The 18,888-nt window shown below is 35.9% G+C and overlaps 1 protein-coding gene across 4 annotated transcripts in view; it reads left to right on the top strand.

The window, feature by feature from the left end:
- KDM7A (lysine demethylase 7A) overlaps window positions 1-18,888 on the top strand; it is a 71,763-nt gene that overhangs the window by 21,248 nt on the left and 31,627 nt on the right. For all 4 annotated transcript variants that reach the window (XR_003570937.1, XM_027881165.1, XM_027881167.1 and 1 more), the window contains exons 2-8: window positions 4,609-4,694; window positions 10,699-10,816; window positions 11,665-11,825; window positions 13,531-13,672; window positions 13,930-14,116; window positions 14,968-15,130; window positions 18,136-18,223. Coding sequence is in view for 3 of the 4 variants with exons in the window: in XM_027881165.1 (XP_027736966.1) it covers window positions 4,609-4,694; window positions 10,699-10,816; window positions 11,665-11,825; window positions 13,531-13,672; window positions 13,930-14,116; window positions 14,968-15,130; window positions 18,136-18,223 (945 nt within the window). In the remaining variant the exon portion in view is untranslated. The remainder of the gene's footprint in view (window positions 1-4,608; window positions 4,695-10,698; window positions 10,817-11,664; window positions 11,826-13,530; window positions 13,673-13,929; window positions 14,117-14,967; window positions 15,131-18,135; window positions 18,224-18,888) is intronic.

Here is an 18,888-nt window from a genome sequence, read left to right as displayed (position 1 = left end):
AGAAAAAGATTGTCCATAGACAATATAAGGGGATCTTGAAAAATATAATTTTTAGTAATTTTATAGCTTGGAAAAGGTGCAAGGTTCTGTGCCTAATCAAATGTACTAGCAAGAGCCACGAACTTGCATTTTTGCTGCACAATGACAGCAAAAAAAGTCAGACTGTTGAGGTCAGACTGTGGAAAACCAAGAGGTCTTGGGGCTTGAACTTAGTGTGTCTCAGTAAGAAATGAGAAACTTAAAAAAAACACTTTGGCTGAATTTTGAGCTGTAAATCAATGTCTAGTTGTAAACCAGTATTTATCCAGCAGTATCTGTTGAAGAAGTGGGCAGACATGCCTGTGATGGCCTGTCCTGTGAACCTTATAGATGCAAAGCATCATGTTGGTGTGTGAAGAAGTGGAAACTGTTGTGGGAGACTTCCTAAAATGTACAAGTGCATCCACAAAGATGAGCCTGTTTGATTGGTCTGCACATGTTACTGAAAGAGATGAAAAAGGACTTTATGGAACTGAAGCAATAGGGGAAAGGAACAGAAGGTGAAATCCAAGAGGATTGTGCCTCTTGTACAACCCAGCATCTTGACAAATTAACTCTTCCCTGTTGATGGTGATTCATCCTTTTTCTGCAGTCCTCTTATTAGATCATTGAGAATTGCTTACATCTCTCGGTTTTCAAGATTTATATTTTCAGTATGCCTTGTGTACAGGGAATCTTGGAAATCTCCTAGTAGGAATATCTTGCCAATTAAACTGGGAAAAAGGGTATCGAGACCACTCATTTTTTTACTTTTGTAGTGCTAATTGTGTAATCATTCCCTTTTATACTTGGAATTTTATGTAAGGGTAGAGTACATACGATGCTTGTCTTAAGAAGATAATAATGATGATAATAATAATAATTTAATAAGAAAATAATTAATTTTTCAAGTAGTCATATCCTTTTAAGGACACGGAAAACAAGGCCTTGAATTGAGTACTTTGAATTTTTTTCTTAAACCAGGATTCTTTGTCTTACCAACAGAGGCAGTTAAGCAACCTCTAAAATGTTGTGGTTGTACTTAATAACATCAGAAGAAGGGAAGAGAAAAACCAGACTGGACTGAAAGCAAGCAGGTATTAGATGTGGAAGGCGCAACAACCTGTGTAGTGACTGACATGGGTCCAATACTTGTTCACGTTGTGCTGCTGTAGGAGAGATGTGCCAGGTGCCTTGGGTGGCTCACAGTGTTCAACCATGCAATTTATCTTCAGGGATAATACTTCCTGTAAATGTTTTGGACTTTTGAAAAGTCCTTGTACAAGACATTCTAGCATAATTGTGAAATAGTTGTTGAATCTGTCATACTGAATTATCTGTACTCATCTCTTAAATTCTAAATTAATAACAATACTGTGGTAGAGAACAGCTGTTGCGGGATTTTTTCCTGCCTGTGAAAGAAGCCTTATTTGACCTTTACAGAAAAGCTGAGGTCCATTGGTACCTGTCAGAGATGTTAGATCATCCTGTTCTTGTTGTTCTTGATTTACACTTGCTTCTTTTACATAGCTACAAATATAGTAATCAAATGGAAAGTTCAGAATAAGTAAAAAATATTCACCTTCCAGTGAGATTTAAGTATGGAGAATGGGTTCCTCAAACTTCTAGTAGCGAAAGATTTCTTCAGTTGCAAGGTGTGGGCATGTTCTTGTGTGTGAAAAAACTTAGTAAGTTTCCTGATTCTTCTGCTACTTCTTGCTGCCTCTGCCTTGATAGTAGACACCTTGGGGAAGTTATGAGTGTCTGACCACTGAGAGATTGATGTCATGGAGTCCTATTTTTAACTGAATTTTTCTACCTTGCTATTCCTTACAGAACGTTTCGACCAATATTGGGCCTGTTCAGCCCTTCCGCCTTCATGAACAGAATTAGGGATGTATTTTTGCATAGTCTCATACAGTTGTTTTTTTAATTAGTATTATTGTATTGTGTTTTGTAATACTGTAAACGTTTCACCATTCCTGAGGATTAATCTACAACCTCCCTGCAGGAGATGAGCGATTCAAAAACTAGGTAATACATACTAAAGACATTTCAACCCAAATGGATTGGGTTGATTGCAAGGTGAAGGGTAATAATATTTCATTCAGGAAAACATCAGTGGATTGGCAGTGTTGCTGTGCTTGAGTATGTTAATGCTTTCCAGGCTCTCTGCTACCTCTTGGTGACCTTGCTTTGATGCTTGAGGTCTGAAGTTGCACTTACCACAGTAATTGATTGCTTGCTAGTAACCAGAGTGATTAATGTCAGAGTCATCTGTGTATGTTGGAGAAGGGGACTCAGGAAAGTGACTTGCTGTGTGTGATTGATGGGCTCTGTGGCATCCTTGGCAATGCTTGTTCCTTGGCAATGCAGGTGCTGTCACCTCGTTTTCGATTTGCTTCAGTCAGACAACTGCTATTAGATTCACTTTCGTGATGCCCAGTTAGTGTTTTGCCTTTCCAGTTAGTTCTGAGTTTACAGGATAAACAGTAGACTGAAAATGTTTGCATTCCTTATTGCATGGCTATTCCAGCTATTTTAATACCATTCCAGTCTCTGTACACAAAATCCCATGTGCCTTCCTGAAAGGTTACAGAATTAATCAAGTCAGCAAAGTGGTCAGTGCAAAGCCTCAAAATAAAGCAGAAATTCTGTTACCTGTAACATTCTATAAGAGACAATGAAATTAACATTCTTAAATAGAATATGGCAAGCAGTTGTCAAAGCTTGAAGGTATTACTGTATTTTTATGCCAAGTTCTTACTGTTAGAAAGATAACCTGATTGCCGTGATGATGAACGTATCAGATAAACAGCAAGCAAAAGGATGAAGTGCAGACTTGATCAAGATACAGTGGAACATAAATATCTTTAGCTGTTGAAAAATTAGAAATTTAGCTAAAATAATGAGATTCCTAAGGATATATAAAACCAGCCTTCTCATTTGGGGCTTTTAGAATGTACATTTAAAAACAATTTTCCTATAAGACATAGGATTGTGAGTCACTCATCTATTCTATAAAAAGAGAGAGAACACAAGCAGAAGGAAATGGGACATGCATTTTTAGAGACTGATTCTGCCTTCCTTTTTGTTTATATGTCAGCTGGATTTTCAAGTAATAACAATTCCTGTATTTGTGGTCTTAAAGCAGATGCTAAATATTGCAAGAATTGCGATGAACTCTGGCAGCTGAGTTTTGTATTTAGATTTTAAAATAGTGTGCATATGAAAAAGCTATGTAATTTCTAAATTTCATGTGGTATGTACTGCATGGAGAAGTAGAACTAGCTGAATCTGTTTACAGAGTATTCAGAGTGATGTATTCCACATTGATATAGTTCCATGGGAGATGCTCTTCAGTTTCAGATTGGATTTGCTCATTGTGCTTTCAGTGCTAGACTGTTTTGGGTATTGTTTTGGCAGCATGTACTGACACTTGCTGGAGCGTGTCAGCAGTTTGGCACTAGGCTGCTGGGGAAAAGACTTTGTGGAGCTGGATCATTTCAAGGCTTCAGTGCTTAAGCAGTCATTTCACTTCTGATATGAAATGGGTTACGTGACTGGAGTACTGTTCAAGTTCTTATGTTACTGGAGTGTACTGCGTAAACATATCTAATTTTGGTGTAAATGTTCAGTGTTGTAGTCTTGCTTCTTATTGACTGTAAAGTCAGCAGTTTGTAAGTGTCAATAAACTTTTCAGAGAATGAAGAACTCTGCCAGGATTCAGATTCGACCAGCAAGCAGGGATTACGTTTTTTTTAATCAAGAACTTTATGCAAAAGCACATTTCCTCCCATTAACCTCTACTATTTCAACTTCTAAGAAAACATACTTAATTTTGACTTTAAAACTGTGTTATTTAGGTATCAGCAGTGTAGATGTTTTGTCAGGAATATTATAAAGATTTCGATTTTAATCCCACTTTGACTTTTATTGAGGAAAAAATGTGCACTGGGAAAACACTACACCTGTCAAGTGCTCTTTAAAATACTTGTTGCTATTTTAAAACAAAAACCCTTCTACAAAGTTATTTGCGTGGTCACTTGTGTAACTCAGGAAGCTAGTACTAGTGTGAAGATTTCAGGAAGAACATCAAAGTATTCTTCATTAATTTTTCTTGGGGTAGGAGTGAGCTATGTGCTTTCTGCAGAAAAAAAAATTAAGAAAAAAAATTCCATTATATCTTCTATAAATTGACAGCACATAAACTTCAGATTTTTTTAAACTCAGTGTCTATAAGGAAAATTGAATAAACTGTTTCCTGTAATTAGGATCAAAGGTTTCTGGGGAGCTGAGAGGTAACGGTGTGTATATGTTGTGGATTTGCTCACTTTGATAGAAATTTGATTCTTGTTTTCTTTTTATGTGTGTTTTTTTTTTTTTCCCTTTAATGGCATTCTCTGTTCAGTGGTAAAGAAATTATTACTCAAAATTTATGTGGCAACCCAGTAGTTGAGATAATTTGGTATCTCATTACAATTTTGTAGAGTAAGCAGGTTTTGATAAAACCCTAAGATTTAATTATTTTTAGCTTGAAAAATAAACCGTATGTGTATTCTCATTAACATTTAAAAAATATTATTCCAGCTGCGTTGGGGTAGAGGAGCACCATGCTGTTGACATTGATCTATACCATTGTCCCAACTGTGCAATTCTCCATGGACCTTCTCAAAGTAAGTATGGCTTATTCAAATTTCATTTTACACATTCAGACTGTTTTCTCTCCGTGTACAATTGAAAAAGACCGTTCAGAAGAATATTCAAGATGAGTTTGATTATTTAGAAGGTACTGGTTCTACATGACTAACTCTGAGCTGATTAAAAACCCACAAAATAAACAAACCCATCCTGAGAGGTTCCCTGATGTGGAGATGCAGATGGAATAAAATATAAGCCACTGCTATAGATTAGAGAAATGGAAGTGCACAGAGCTAGAAAAAAACAATCTGGACTAGGCAGAGAGTGAGAGAATAAAAATTAGGGAATCGTAATTAAAAAAAAAAAAAAAAAAAAAAAAAAAAAAAAAAAAAAAAAAAAAAAAAAAAAAAAAAAAAAAAAAAAAAAAAAATAAAAGGAAAATGCAACAAATGGCTTCAAGGTTCCTACATTTTACTTATCAAAAATATAATACCATGGAAGGCAACTTTGAAAAAATGTAGGAATTAGGTGTCTTACCTTTCTTGATGGTTGTAGGCTATGCCACAACACTCTATTGAAATGCAAGAATATGAATATCCTGTGAGCCATGTTTGGTTGGTTGGTTTTTGGGATTTTTGTTTGTTTTTGCTTTTTTTGTCTTCCCCCCCCCCCCTCCCCCTTTATGTCCTTGCAAGTTACATAGCTCCAGTTATTGGGTTTCTGATTTATAAACAAGTTTCCGCCAAGGTCAAAATGAGTTGCTAGAAAAGTGTGAAACAGAGCAGCAAGAGACATCTCTGGTTCTCCTTTCAGTAGACAAATTTGGTATAGAGATCTGCACTGGAAAAACAGAACAGTTTTTGTCTGTCTGTAACTACTGAAAGGATACTGCTTTATCCAACTCCCTGGATTTTCCTCCATGACTTCTGTTCTAAAATGGAATTGTAAAAAATGTAAAAATAAATTTCAGTTTTCCAACAATGAATTAAATGTCTATGTTCAGATCAGAAAAATACATATATGCAGTGCGTGCCTTTAACCTCCAAACAGTCATGGTCATTTGTGTTTTCTAATGTGGGGTTGTTTGTGTTTTAGTTTGGTGGTTTTTTTTTTCCTTGAAGGCCATATAATGATTTACAGTCAACAGTGGCCTAAGACCTAGAATATTTTTCAAAGCTGAATTTACTTTACATTTAGAAATAGCTTTTAAAACTGCTGCACCCTCAGTGGTCGTCTTATGGAATATGAACAAAATGTTAAAGTGTCAGGTTTTGATGTAGTTAGTATGTGTTGCATGATATGTATCTTGTGTAATATGTGAGTTCAGAGTCTGTCTGAACTGAAAGGTAAGATTTTTTTATGTGCTTGTAGTTTTTAGTACTCCAGTGGTCATTTTCAGTTAAAAATCTGCTTATGTCTCTTATAAATCAGAACACAAACAACAGCTATTTCTTTCCCCACCTTTCTGTCTCTTTTTCCCTGTGGAAGAGAGGGACTAGGAGGAGGAGTAGAAGAGGGATCATATTAGACTTTCAGAATAATAAACTACTAAATTTGAAACTTCTTTTCACTCCTTGACTTAAGAGAACTAGTATGCTTCATGCTGATACCTGTGAATAACCTTTCTTGTAATGCAGAATTTGCCAGATCTACTGCAAGCGCTCAGTCACCTTTAGTACTTTGACAGTGAGCTAAGAGTGATTTTTATTTTACAAGTTTTTCCAGGAAGACAAGAATCTGTGGTTAAAATTATCCTTATTACATTATATTGCTTCAAGTGTGTAGATCATCTAGATTTAGTACAAGCTTCAGACATGTCACTTACCAACCCAAGCAGAGGTGATATAATGAAATATGTCTTCATAAGGAATGTTATTAATTGTTCTCAGCTGTCAGAATCAAATCTATGATAGTTTGTGGTTTGGGCTCTATTTACTTTAGTGTTTAGAGAGACTGATTAAGTCTCATGACTTCAAGTGTGGCAGCAACGTTCCAGAGTGCTTCAGTCATATGAAATTATGTATGTCAGTAAAAAAACCCATTTTTATTTACAGCTTTGTATTCTAAAATCACTTTGTCTTAGAGTTTTGAAAGGGACAAAAATTCATCTTTGTGAGAGGGCAAGTATATCTGTGATTTCAACAGACATTAGTATGCTTAATCAAATAAGGTAATGCAAAAAAAATACTTAAAATATGCAGGAAACACATACTTTATGGTACAAATGAGGGGTTACCTACAAAATTAATTATGTCAAAGTTCCAATAATGAAAAGAAAGCTACTGCATAGTTAGATGGAAAGATCAAATGAACTGATCAGTTTCTTCATGCATTTCAAACAAAAAATACTCTTCTTGATTTGATAGAAGTTTTATAAGACCCTTAGTAAGCAACTGTGTATGTAAAATGCTAAATAATTAATCCTAAAATCCTAAACCATTAAAAAAGAACAATTTAAAAAAAATATACTATGGAGAGGTTTTTTTTTTTTTAAGTCTTCTCAATGATCCTAAAGTCTGAAAATACTCTGTTTGCATAAATGCTGTGAGTCAGATCTGCAACCAGACTCTCGTATCCAGAGCTTTGAGAGAACACAAGGTGCAGTGAATGTTAAGAGGACTGTGTTTGTCAGGACATAGCTTTTTAATCAGTTTTTTTGTTTCTCAAATTCTGAAAATATGCTCCAACCTGTATTTTTTTTGCCTGTGATAGTAGTGTCTGTACTTGGTCTGAGCTGACAATATGAGATGGTGTCTCAGGCCTTAGCAGTGTATTCTATGGTATGCTCCTTGGAATTTTTCGTTCTTCCCATTTCGTTCTTGCCTTTTTGGTCACTGGGAATCACCTGGAGTACCATTTCCAAGACTTGGGGCCTCACTGTAGGGTTGTTCACCTCTTGATGGTCCCCATTTGAAGTCTGCCATGTGGTGGTCTGTCAGGCAAACAGTCCAGCAGTGTGAGAAGGCAGGGAATAGAATCTGCCTGAGTAGGTACAGTTATTGGCCTATTGTTTTGAGTATTTTTCGTTAAAACTTCCAGCACACTCCTTTGCTTTTCTTACCCTCCCTGCAGCTGTCTAGTGTACTTTCAGTGTGTGTACTTTTAGTGTTGTCACAGTGAGTTTTACCTCAATTTTCAGGGACACCAAGGGTGAACACTGGTTCCTTCCACTAGTTTGGAGTGATTGGGAGGGGAGGTGTTATATGTCCATTTCAACTTATGTAGGGTTTATTTGTTGGTTTTAGTTTGAGCATTAGGATCCATTAGGTTAAATCTATTTTTTCTTTCTTGCAACTGTTACTGTAATGTCTTAAGGGGTTAAAAAATGCTCTAGAATTAAGAGATATGTAAGCAGAGAAAATTTTCATTATTATTTTCAGTTCTTCAGTGTTCTCTTAGTTATGAAAGGCTGATGTACATTGCCAAGTACAAGTAAAAGAATTACCTTAGTTCCTGATTTTTAAGTGTTGGAAAGACAGACTTTGGAAAGTCTGTGGTATAAAATCTCTTAAGCAGCTGTATCATCTTACAATTTTAATGAGCTGTTGTAACAGCAGTGAATTTATGGGAAACTACTCTATTGCAAATTAGTATTAGCTACTAATTTCTTGTATTATTATTTATGACTGAGAAAATAGCTTTGAAAACTTAATAAACCTAGCTTCATTATTTATGAAGTTTTACAGTGTTTGGATAGTTGGCTCATTAAGCAGCACTGGTTTTCAGTTTAGCAAAGAGCTATAAATGTCAGTTTATTCTCTTAAATGTCTTCTAAAGGGTACGTGTTGTCATGTCTGCAGGAAACAGCTCATCAATAGGAATAATTACCTCTTATGTGTAATGACTATATGATGCCCGTTATTCCTATACAACCAATTGTTTTTTCTGGCAAAGCACCAATTTTTTTTCTTTTTAGAAACTATTGTCTCCCCTCGTACATCCTTAGCTTCCTATTACAGTTTTCAGTATTGCTAGCAATTTTTTAGATTCTTAGGAGCATCACGACTTATGTAAACTTAAGAATGAGCTGTTCCATAAAGTTAAATTTTTTATTAGTGCAATTCTTTGTCTGGGTGTCATGTTTACATTGCAGGCTGTTTGATAGACACCTGTAAAACACTTTCTGTGTTGGCAAATAACAGTAATTTTTCCCTCTTGTGAGTTTCCTCAGCCTCTGTACCTAAATTTCTGCTTAATATTAGCGGTGAAGTTATAAATCTGGTGTTAGTAAATCAGCTTTGGACAGTCCTCCAGTAGCAACTGTTTAGCTGTGAAGCAGATTTTGACCTTTTTAAGAAAATCTGAAATGCAACCTTAAAATGTCTATCCTCTTAGTATGTTTCTTAGTGTTGTAAGTGATAGGCTGACAAGTAAATAGAAAGGTAAGAAGTTCAGCACTCCTGGAGATTCTTTCCAAGATTGAGATGGTGATCCTTTTTTTTGCCGAGGCAACCTCTTTGGTGATTTAATAAGGCTTCTCAGCTTGTTGAAGGCTTGAGAATGCTTGAGAATGAGAGATGCAGGTTTGTTTGCAGAGAGAGGAAGTGCTCCAGAGAGCAGTTTGCTGACAAATAGGTGATATAACCAAGGACTTCCTCTCAAAGCTGTAAGCTTGTGTTCTTTATAAATGAAGGTGCAAAATGAGTGGTTGATGAAGATGAATATATGAAATATCCATTAGGAAATGATTTGTCATGAAATAATGAAAACTTGAAGACGGGCTTTAAGTTCACTGCAATATCATTGGTCACTTTGTCCTCTGCTTCACTCAAGGTCAAAAAATTCAAATGGGGAGGCTGCATACAGCTTACAACGTTTTATAGTACAACCTTCAAATATAGAAAGGGCGCTTATAAGAAATAAGGCAACTTTTTACAGAGACCTGTAGTGAAATGACAAGGTCACCCATCATCACCCCTTGTCACCCCTGGCTTTAAACTGAAAGAAGGTAGATTTGGATTAGATATAAAGAAGAAATTCTTTAGTGTAAGGGTGGTGGCACAGGTTGCCCAGAGATAGGGTAAATGCCATGTCCTGGAAGTGATCAAGACCAGACTGAACGGGGCTTTGAGCAACCTGGTGTCCCTGTCCATAGCAGCGGGATTGGAACTAAATGATAAGTCCCTTCCAACCAAAACCATTTTATGAAAACATTTTTTTTTATTTTTCGTTTGGGTATCTCTCATTTGTCATGGGGAGATCAGTACAATAGTTTTTATGAGAATATCTAGTTTTTCAATTTCCTTGGCCCTTTAACTATGAAGAACTGTTAAAAATGCAGTTTTGTTGCTATTGAACTATCAGTTTCAGATTCCCAAAATTGTAATCAAACTTTATTTATCTTTTGTCTCATATTAATATGCTGTAAGAGTGCATTAAAGCTTTAAATCACTCAGAAGTTGTACAATTTGGGGCTCAATGATTGCATTATATATATTGCAAAAGTCATTCTTGCCCAAAACAGTTTGCACCCAACCCAACACTGTTATGGTGACATAAGCAGTGGATAAAAGAAACAGCACATGGTGGTGAATAGCAGTGATATTATCAGACTGGATATGGGCATGCTCGTAGGATGAGATAACACAGTGGGATTAGGTCTTGTTAATGTTGTGTGAATATTTGTAAAATGAAGTCTGTGGATATTCAAGAGGTGTGATTGTTCCATATATTAAAAAAAGTCCAAGGAATTTAGGAAATTAAAGTTGATTTTCTAGTTTCCTTGCTGATTTTGTAGATTTGGACAACTTTCAGGCTGCAACTGTTTATTTGTGTTGTGCTGGATATGGAGTCTTGAATTGTGTATAATGTGCACTGAGGTTTTCATACAGAAGGAGCTATAGAAGTAGGGAGAATTATTGTCAGGTGTCCTGCAGATTTCATTTGTTGAAAACGGGTAGAGTGTCACCTGATAAAAATAATAAGGTTTGTTCATCATAGTAATGTGATTGAGGCGTGTCTGGTTCACTGATGGGATGACTGCTAATCTGAGCCATCTGATTTAATTAATTCAAAGTTTAACCCTTCTGAAACTTGTAGTGAAGAAGAGGAGAAACTGGCACAGACATGACTACACGGAGCCGGATGACGGTTCCAGACCGGTGCAGGCTGGAACTCGGACCTTCGTTAAACAGCTGCGGGCGCGCTCTTTCCCAAGGTACGGACTCTCACACATTTGGGTGGAAAAAACGAAGAAAGGGTGTCAGCAGAGTCTTAGGGGAGGCACCCCAAAGGGTGTCTTAGGGGAGGCAACTAGCATTTCTCTGCTTCAAAAAATGAAGGTCGATGATATCTTCCTTCTCCGTTACAATTCCCCACGTCCTATCCCTGTTTCAGATGGATATATTTGCCTTTCCATGCAGTCGCCTCCACTGTTCAGTTTTGCACTGGGATATGTTGTCTGTTGGGACTGCTGCAGGGTGGTGTGAGAAGTTTTGAGCCTTAGGGGGTTGTTTTTGTGGGGGAGTGGGGGCAGTAGCATGACTAGTTTTGGATTTTCTTTACTGTGCTTCAACTATCATAATATTGTCTGTTCATGAATAGTTCTCAGTTTCATTCCAAATAACACAGAACATTCATATGTTCTGGTAGTCTGTCCATTCTCGTATGCTTTAGAGGAAAGAAGAGAAATGTTATACTTTCATCCTGATCTTGATTGGATATCTCACTGAAACATAATGGCTTATAGCTCTTTAGAAGAGCTGGTGGTGGTGGTTGTTGTTAGCAACATGTACTTTATTGCCTTCTCTGAGAATGCCTTTTCCCCATCCTTTCAGTTGTATAGAACGGCTGTGAGTTCCCAGCTTATGTGTGCAGTAAAAATTTCTTTGCTTGTTGAGTTTGTTTTCTTTGTCTTTTAGCTAAATGCTTAATATAATTGTACCGTTTCTGCTTTTGGATTCAAATATAGCCATTCCCATCCATCCTCCCCCAAACTGAGATTTCTTTTTCAGTAGTGCTTGGGGAATACTTTTCTGCTAATACTCCATAATTTCTTTCCACCAGTGCTGATGAAGTAATTTTGAAAATGCATGGAAGCCAGTTGACACAAAGATACCTGGAGAAACATGGGTTTGATGTTCCCATTATGGTTCCTAAGTTAGATGGTCTGGGACTCAGACTTCCTCCACCAACTTTCTCTGTTTTAGATGTGGAACGCTATGTAGGTAAGAGTCACTCTGAAGTACTTATTGAAATGATCCTGTCTGGAAATAAAATAAATGTTTGCATGATTATAAGAGCTTCCAGAGGGCTAAATATTTCTTGTAAATTCAAGAGTAGCAGAGAATACAGTTAAAGCTATGCTTTGGAGTTTTTTTCATTCTCTCTTTTGTTTTTGGTGTGTGTGCGTGTGTGTGTGTGTCTTTTTGGATATGTGATAGGCCTATAGCCTTCTCAGCTTTCAAATATGTTAATTTCAGTGCAAGCTATGTATGGAATACTGGATATTTTTCTGCTATGTGTTGTTAACCAATAAACAATAATGGGAATTGAATGAGTCACTCTTAGGATTAATACATTTAATCATTGGTTAGACTATGTCAAAACCTAATGTTTTAGACTCAGTAAATTGGCCTGTCTGAATTAAATCTTTCTTCTTGGAAAATTTCCTACCTTGACTTCCTTTAGCAGGAGAGCTGGAGCTTCCTAAGAACCATTTCTTACTTATCAGATCTCTTAACAGTCTGTAATTTTTTCAACCTCATGTAAGTGTGTAATACAGAAAAATAGAGACTGAGCCAATTGTGGCAGGACATTTCCTCTAACACATGGTACAGTTGAGAAGTCTGTGTATGGCCTTGTCTGTGTTCTTATGATCTCCTAATGTAATGATTTATGCTGAAAGTAGGTTTTCTGTCCATTAATATTTTACAAAGGCATCAGAATATGGAATGTTGTTACTGTTACAGTGTTAAACAGCAATGTGCATTCTGCTTTAAAGATTAATTACCACTGTGATGCTTCTGAATATTTTCTTTTGAATTATTTTCTATTCAGATAGAAACTTGATCATCTCACCTTTATGCATACATTTTGACCTGCCAGGTTGTCCAGTTTAGGGAAAAAGTTGGAATGTGACAAATTTACCTTTCTATTATTGAAATTAAGAATAAGAGAACTGAATAAATACTATTCCAACTGGAATTTCTCTAGATGATATAAACTTGCCATTTTAAAGTAATTATATATAGAATGTACATCTAGACATGTTCCAGCATTCCAAAATAAATTGTCAAATTTGCCCATTATGTAACTAAATGGGCATAAAACAATTGCTGTTATAATGTTGCTGTTAGTCTTTGTCTTTTCTAAAGGTTGCTTCTTGCTTGTGTAGTTCTCTAGATGTATCACTTCAAAATACATCGTGTGTACACCAGTCCTTGTTATCATCAGAAATGAAGTGCAGTTGTGATAATTATTAAATGAAATGACTGTGCTTGCAAATTGAGCACATATATAAGGAAGGTGGGGGGTTGTGATGATTTATAGGAAAAGTGAGGAGTAGATCTGCCTTTGATAACTTCCTCTATGCTAATCTTTCCAGTTGCAGCCATAGTGCCCCCCCCCTTTTTTTTTTTTTTTTTTAAGTGAGATGCAGTACTACTCTTACTTTTTGGCTAGCCACAGGAAAGAGGATTTATCTTCAGAGTGTTTTTTGGTTCTGTCCTTAGCTGATTAGAGTAATTAAAAAAACCTAATAAAAGGTTGGTTTATGCTGATCTGCCTCTGATCCAAGAGAATACTGATAGTAGAGGAGTATTTGTGCAGAAATGTTTTGATAAAGGCTGGAAAAAAAGTTAAATTTCTCTTAAACAAGTGAAGTTTTTTTAATCTGTCATAACCTTAAGAGAGTCATCCTGTTTCTCACAGGTGGTGACAAAGTGATAGATGTCATAGATGTAGCAAGACAAGCAGACAGCAAAATGAAGCTCCATAATTATATTAAATACTTCACAAATCCTGACCGACCCAAAGTATTGAATGTGATCAGCCTGGAATTCTCAGACACAAAGTGAGTATTGACTTCAATTCCTTGAACGTAGGAAGTGGTTTTCACTAAGCTAAACAATATGTGTAGGAGTATAATGCCTGTAGTGGGAAAGAGAGGAGGATGTGTATTTTATGTAGACAGCTACTGTGATGTAATGTGGCTATGAAACATATTACTTATGAACTAATAAATATCTTTATAGGAAACTGTCATTTAGAAAGACATGATTACCCCTGTTTATATTTACAGTTCTTTTTTGTTTGTTTGTTTTTAAAAAGGATGTCTGAATTAGTGGAAGTACCAGATATTGCCAGAAAGCTTTCGTGGGTGGAAAATTATTGGCCGGATGATTCTGTCTTCCCTAAGCCTTTTGTTCAGAAGTATTGCTTGATGGGTGTCCAGGACAGCTATACTGATTTTCATATCGATTTTGGAGGAACATCAGTTTGGTACCATGTTCTCTGGGTATGAATGTTTCTTGGTGTCCAGAATCACAGAATATGTTGAGTTGAAAGGGACCCACAAGGATCATCGAGTCCAGCCCTGAGCCCTGCACAGCACCATCCCCAAGAGTCACACCAAGTGCCTGAGAGTATCGTCCAAATGCTTCTTGAACTCTGTCAGGCTTGGTGCTGTGACCAATTCCCTGGGGAGCCTCTTCCAGTGCCCAACCACCCTCTGGGTGATTACAACTAGGCGAAACAAAATTCATTCAGCATGCAGCCTTCTGCTATGGCATTATCACCTGTGTGAAATTTTGTGGTTGAAAAACTCTGTTAGGAACTTGAAAGTGAATTACTGATCTTTGGTGTTGCATTTTTATGTTTTTGTTGTGGCATGCTATTGGTGACTTCTAGACTGTAATTGGTTGACTGATCACTTTAGTAGACTGGAAGGTGATATAGTGAGGTTTTGATAGGAATAAATAATTGAATGAAAAATGTTGACATTCTCAACTTTTTGTTCTTCTCACAAACTTTGACCATGTATATATCATAGAAGAGGCATGTTTTCTCATTTAATGTATGTGCATATTCCTAAATTCTTTATAAAAACCGGAATTTTTTACACTCCAGTGAAAAGTTTGGTTGGTTTCCTTTAAATCACAAGACATGAACTGGTTAGTGTACTATGTCTAAACTTTGTTGGATTACAGTTGTGAAACACTGGTGCTGGGAAGCCCAAACATGCCATGGTGGGAAGATGGAATACTTACAATTTAGATCAATCTGTTCCTTCATTAGGAGTGACTCAGAGGTTGTAGTATACCTCTAGGAGGACATTAATCTATTTACTTGATATTTCTGTCTTAATAGGGTGAGAAGATATTCTATTTGATCAAGCCCACTGATGAAAATTTGGCTCTTTATGAGTCTTGGAGTTCATCTGTCACCCAGAGTGAAGTATATTTTGGGGACAAGGTTGACAAGTGTTACAAATGTGTTGTGAAGCAAGGACACACTTTATTTGTTCCAACAGGTAAGGTTTTACTCTTGTTATTACTATTATTTACTCTTATTACTTAGCATGTTTAATCAACAGTAATTAAGAATATAATAAAATAAATGTGTTATCAACATTTGGTGTCCCCTAAAATTTTGAATAAGACAGAATAATAAAAAAAAATTTAGAGATTTAGATTTTCAAAACAGGTAATTGGCTATTAAGCTTCCATGACAGTCATAACAATTATCAGGGAATGAAAGAATGTTTGTTACCCAATTAGAAGACAACAAATTAAAGTTTAATTTGACTATCAGGGAAATAGTTCCAATTAATAGAGCACAGATTGTTCACTATTTGATAGGTATCCAGGCTGAATTCTTACCTTAATTTTATAATACCATTTTGTTTTGGCATATTTGAATATTGCAAGACCTACTAGGCATAATTATTACAAAAACATCACATAAACTTCTTATGCTGTAGGCTAGAGTATTAAAAATACAAGTTGGGTGTTCTTTTTGGTTTGGTTTTTTGTTGTGAGAAATGCCAAACAAATTAACTCCTTTATTAAAAAAAAAAAAACCAAAACCCACATAGAAAAATCCATCAAAGAAAATACCCCACCCCATTTAAACTCTCAAATAACATAAACTTACAAGTCTTTAATGAATCAAACCATATTTATTGCCAATAAAAGCGAGTGCCAGTTTTTTGTATTTTCACTCATCCAAACTATCCATATAAATACTTTTTATTATTTAATTATTAAAAATTGTCCTATGTGCTATCTTCTTTTTTTTTGGGGAAAAGAAAGCTTTAAATACACAGAGCAGGGAAATGGTTTATGATTCTACTTCTGGAATAAACCTTGAAGATTATGGTCAGTACCTTATTCTGTCATGCATTTCCTAGACTACTGCATTTTTCCCATTTCTCAGTTCTTAACCTGTGAGGTTCAATGTTTACTGTTCTAGTTCATAGCTTGTGCAGCATGGAGGACCTATCTGTGCCAGAGCTTTTAAACCTATATGTTTTTGGCAAGAAATGGCATTAATTCTCTCTGTTTGTAAGTATTAGTTCACACATCTATGAACAAAGAATGCAGAATTACAGAATGAAGAACAGAATGTGGCACACAGATCTTGGAAAATTGTCACTGCTTCCCAAGTAATTAGCTGAATCTGAGCTCTCACTGCAATGTGGCCATAAAGAAAAATATCTTCAGATTGTAATTTCTAATATGTACAGGTATCTGCATGTGCATACACATAAAATGGTACTTTTAAATGTAAATTGTGTATACACACATCCTTATTCATATACTCTGGAGAACCAGTAAATTAAACTAGTTTTCAAGGCAGGTGTTTAAGAAAATGGGAAATTCTGTAAGACTGAGTAAAGACTTTGAAAAAAACCCACCCTGATCTCTACTGAAAACCACTTTTACTGTTCCTGCTTGCACTGATGCTAGTGGATATCATAATTATTTCATAATCTCTGAAATATGTTCTGATTTAAAATTAATCTTGCATGTAGGTGAATAGCACTGGAAGGCTCTTTAGAGTTATTTAAATATTATTCAAGGTATTCTGTGTGGTCTACACTGAATTTTCTTTCTGTGTTACATGGACCTTGACCAAAACTGCAGCATAAAAATAGCAAGTAGATGAGTAAGAAAAAAAAAAAAAAGAAAACATTTAGTTGATACAGGTATGCCATAAAAATCCTTAGTGTTGATGCAACAGTGAGGTGGTTTTGTTGTCAGTTTTGTCAGTGTCTGGGGAGATGTGTGTTTAGACGGACTGAAACACAAACATCCCTTGGAGAGTCAAAGGTATTTGTCTACTGTGATGATGATGAGTGAAAATGAAACCATGTACAGAAGCTGCAGCTCTTGGGGTTAACCTGCAACAGTAACTCAACTTCCTTCCCGGCTACACAGTAGGTGTGTTGCTTCGGCAGTGTAACTTCAGTTTCAAGTCTTTTTACATATGATACCAGAACAACGAGAGCTGTTTGTTATTAACTGAATTGGGACATGGATTTAGTGGTAGTTTGTACTTAGTAGTTACTTGTGATTTGGTCTGGTCTTGCCTCAAGCTGGGAAGCTTCTTGTGTTTGTACGTCTTGCCTACCCTTGGTGAAACCATGGGTTCATCTGCAAATGTCTGGCCAACTCATGCGTTGTCAAAGATCATCTGTATGTGTGCAAAATCAGAAACAAAGTCTTGAAAGAAAAAAGCCTCTTTATAGTTTATTTACAATAAAGCTACACAGTGTTAATTTGAAAGGTAACTATTTTTAATCAGGAAGCTCATGTCATGCGTTCTCCTGTGTATTTAGTTGAAATTATCCAGTAGTAATTAGCCAGATCGATAGCATCATATGGGCCATGCTTTACCATGTTGAATAGTGGAGTTCACAAGGACAGTATTTCAATTATGTGACAAATTTTTATAGAGTGTCTAGACTGGCTTTTAAACTGATCCTAATTTTACTTGACTTAGAATGACTGTATTTAGAATAATTTATGGAACCACTTCTGAATTCCTACTTGAAAAACCTCAACATTGCTAAATGACTCTCTTATGTTGTGCAAACAACCTGGTTACTGTAAGCAACATGTAAATATTGAAAGACATATAATTTCTGTTTTATTTTTATGACTTTATCATTTGTTCAGTGTATTTTTTCTCTCCTGACTTGCTTGTCTTTGTGGATTGGAATGAAAACTTTTACTTGGATTTTTACTTGAATTTTGGAGCGAGTTTTTACTTGAAAAGTTGGCTTTGCATACTTTCCTCTCCCAGTGATAAATTTCTTAAGCTTAACTCCTTCAGAAAACTACAGTTCACTGGATTTCTGAAACTGGAGTTTACATGTTTTAAAAATTTAGATTACTTGTTCCTAGCACAGAATACAAATTTGTTTGCTTTTTTTTTCTTTCAGGAACAGCATTTTTTACTTATATATGTATTTAAAAACAATCTCAGAATAATTCATATGTATGTTTTAAGTTTCACAATCTGTCATTTCAGGCTGGATTCACGCTGTGCTCACATCTCAGGATTGTATGGCTTTTGGAGGAAACTTTTTGCACAACCTCAACATTGGCATGCAGCTCAGGTTAGTCTCAGCTCTTCCTATACTTTTTTCCTCAGTCAGTAGGATATTCTTTTCATAGAGATTTTTCTTCATATACTTAACCAGGATCAAATTGATACAGGCTCTCAAACAGACAATAGTGGCATTTACAGTTAGAATGTATCAAGCACGTTCTCTTATTTGACTTCTGCAAAGTTTCAAAAGCAAAATGAAGGTTATGCAAGAATTTGGGTGAATAAAAGGAAAAAAAAAAGGAAGAAAAAAACTCTACATTGGAGATTAGTATAAGTGAGTAAAACAAAACTTTGCAAGCCCAGGTGTGCAACCCCAAGTTAAAATGAGCGTCCTCAAGTCAGCATTGCTCTAAGGGCAGCTGTATTTAGTTTTTGTCCAAGATGTAGAGCTGTCTTCTAAACATATTGTTTTTATTTATTACAGTGGAATCCTGATAAAATTCCATCTGTTAAAAGATCACACATTGGGTTTGTATCCTAGTTTTTTGAAGTCCAACTTTATTCTTAGAAGTGCCGCAGTCAAACTTGATAAGGTCAGAGCCTGAATGAGACCAGAGTTCAATCTTGTCTGTGGTCTTGTTGGGGTTTAACTATGTGGTACTTGACTTCTTTTATTTATCATGGCCATGGCTATTTTATTTTATTTTATTTTGGACATTGTGTCAATTTGAA

The sequence above is a fragment of the Empidonax traillii genome, unplaced genomic scaffold (assembly GCF_003031625.1).
Source record: "Empidonax traillii isolate 1590-97213 ecotype Southwest subspecies unplaced genomic scaffold, ASM303162v1 scaffold84:size2688230, whole genome shotgun sequence".
Classification (NCBI taxonomy): domain Eukaryota; kingdom Metazoa; phylum Chordata; class Aves; order Passeriformes; family Tyrannidae; genus Empidonax; species Empidonax traillii.
Note: the sequence above shows the minus strand (reverse complement) of the source record. Positions and strands in the feature narration are given on the sequence as shown.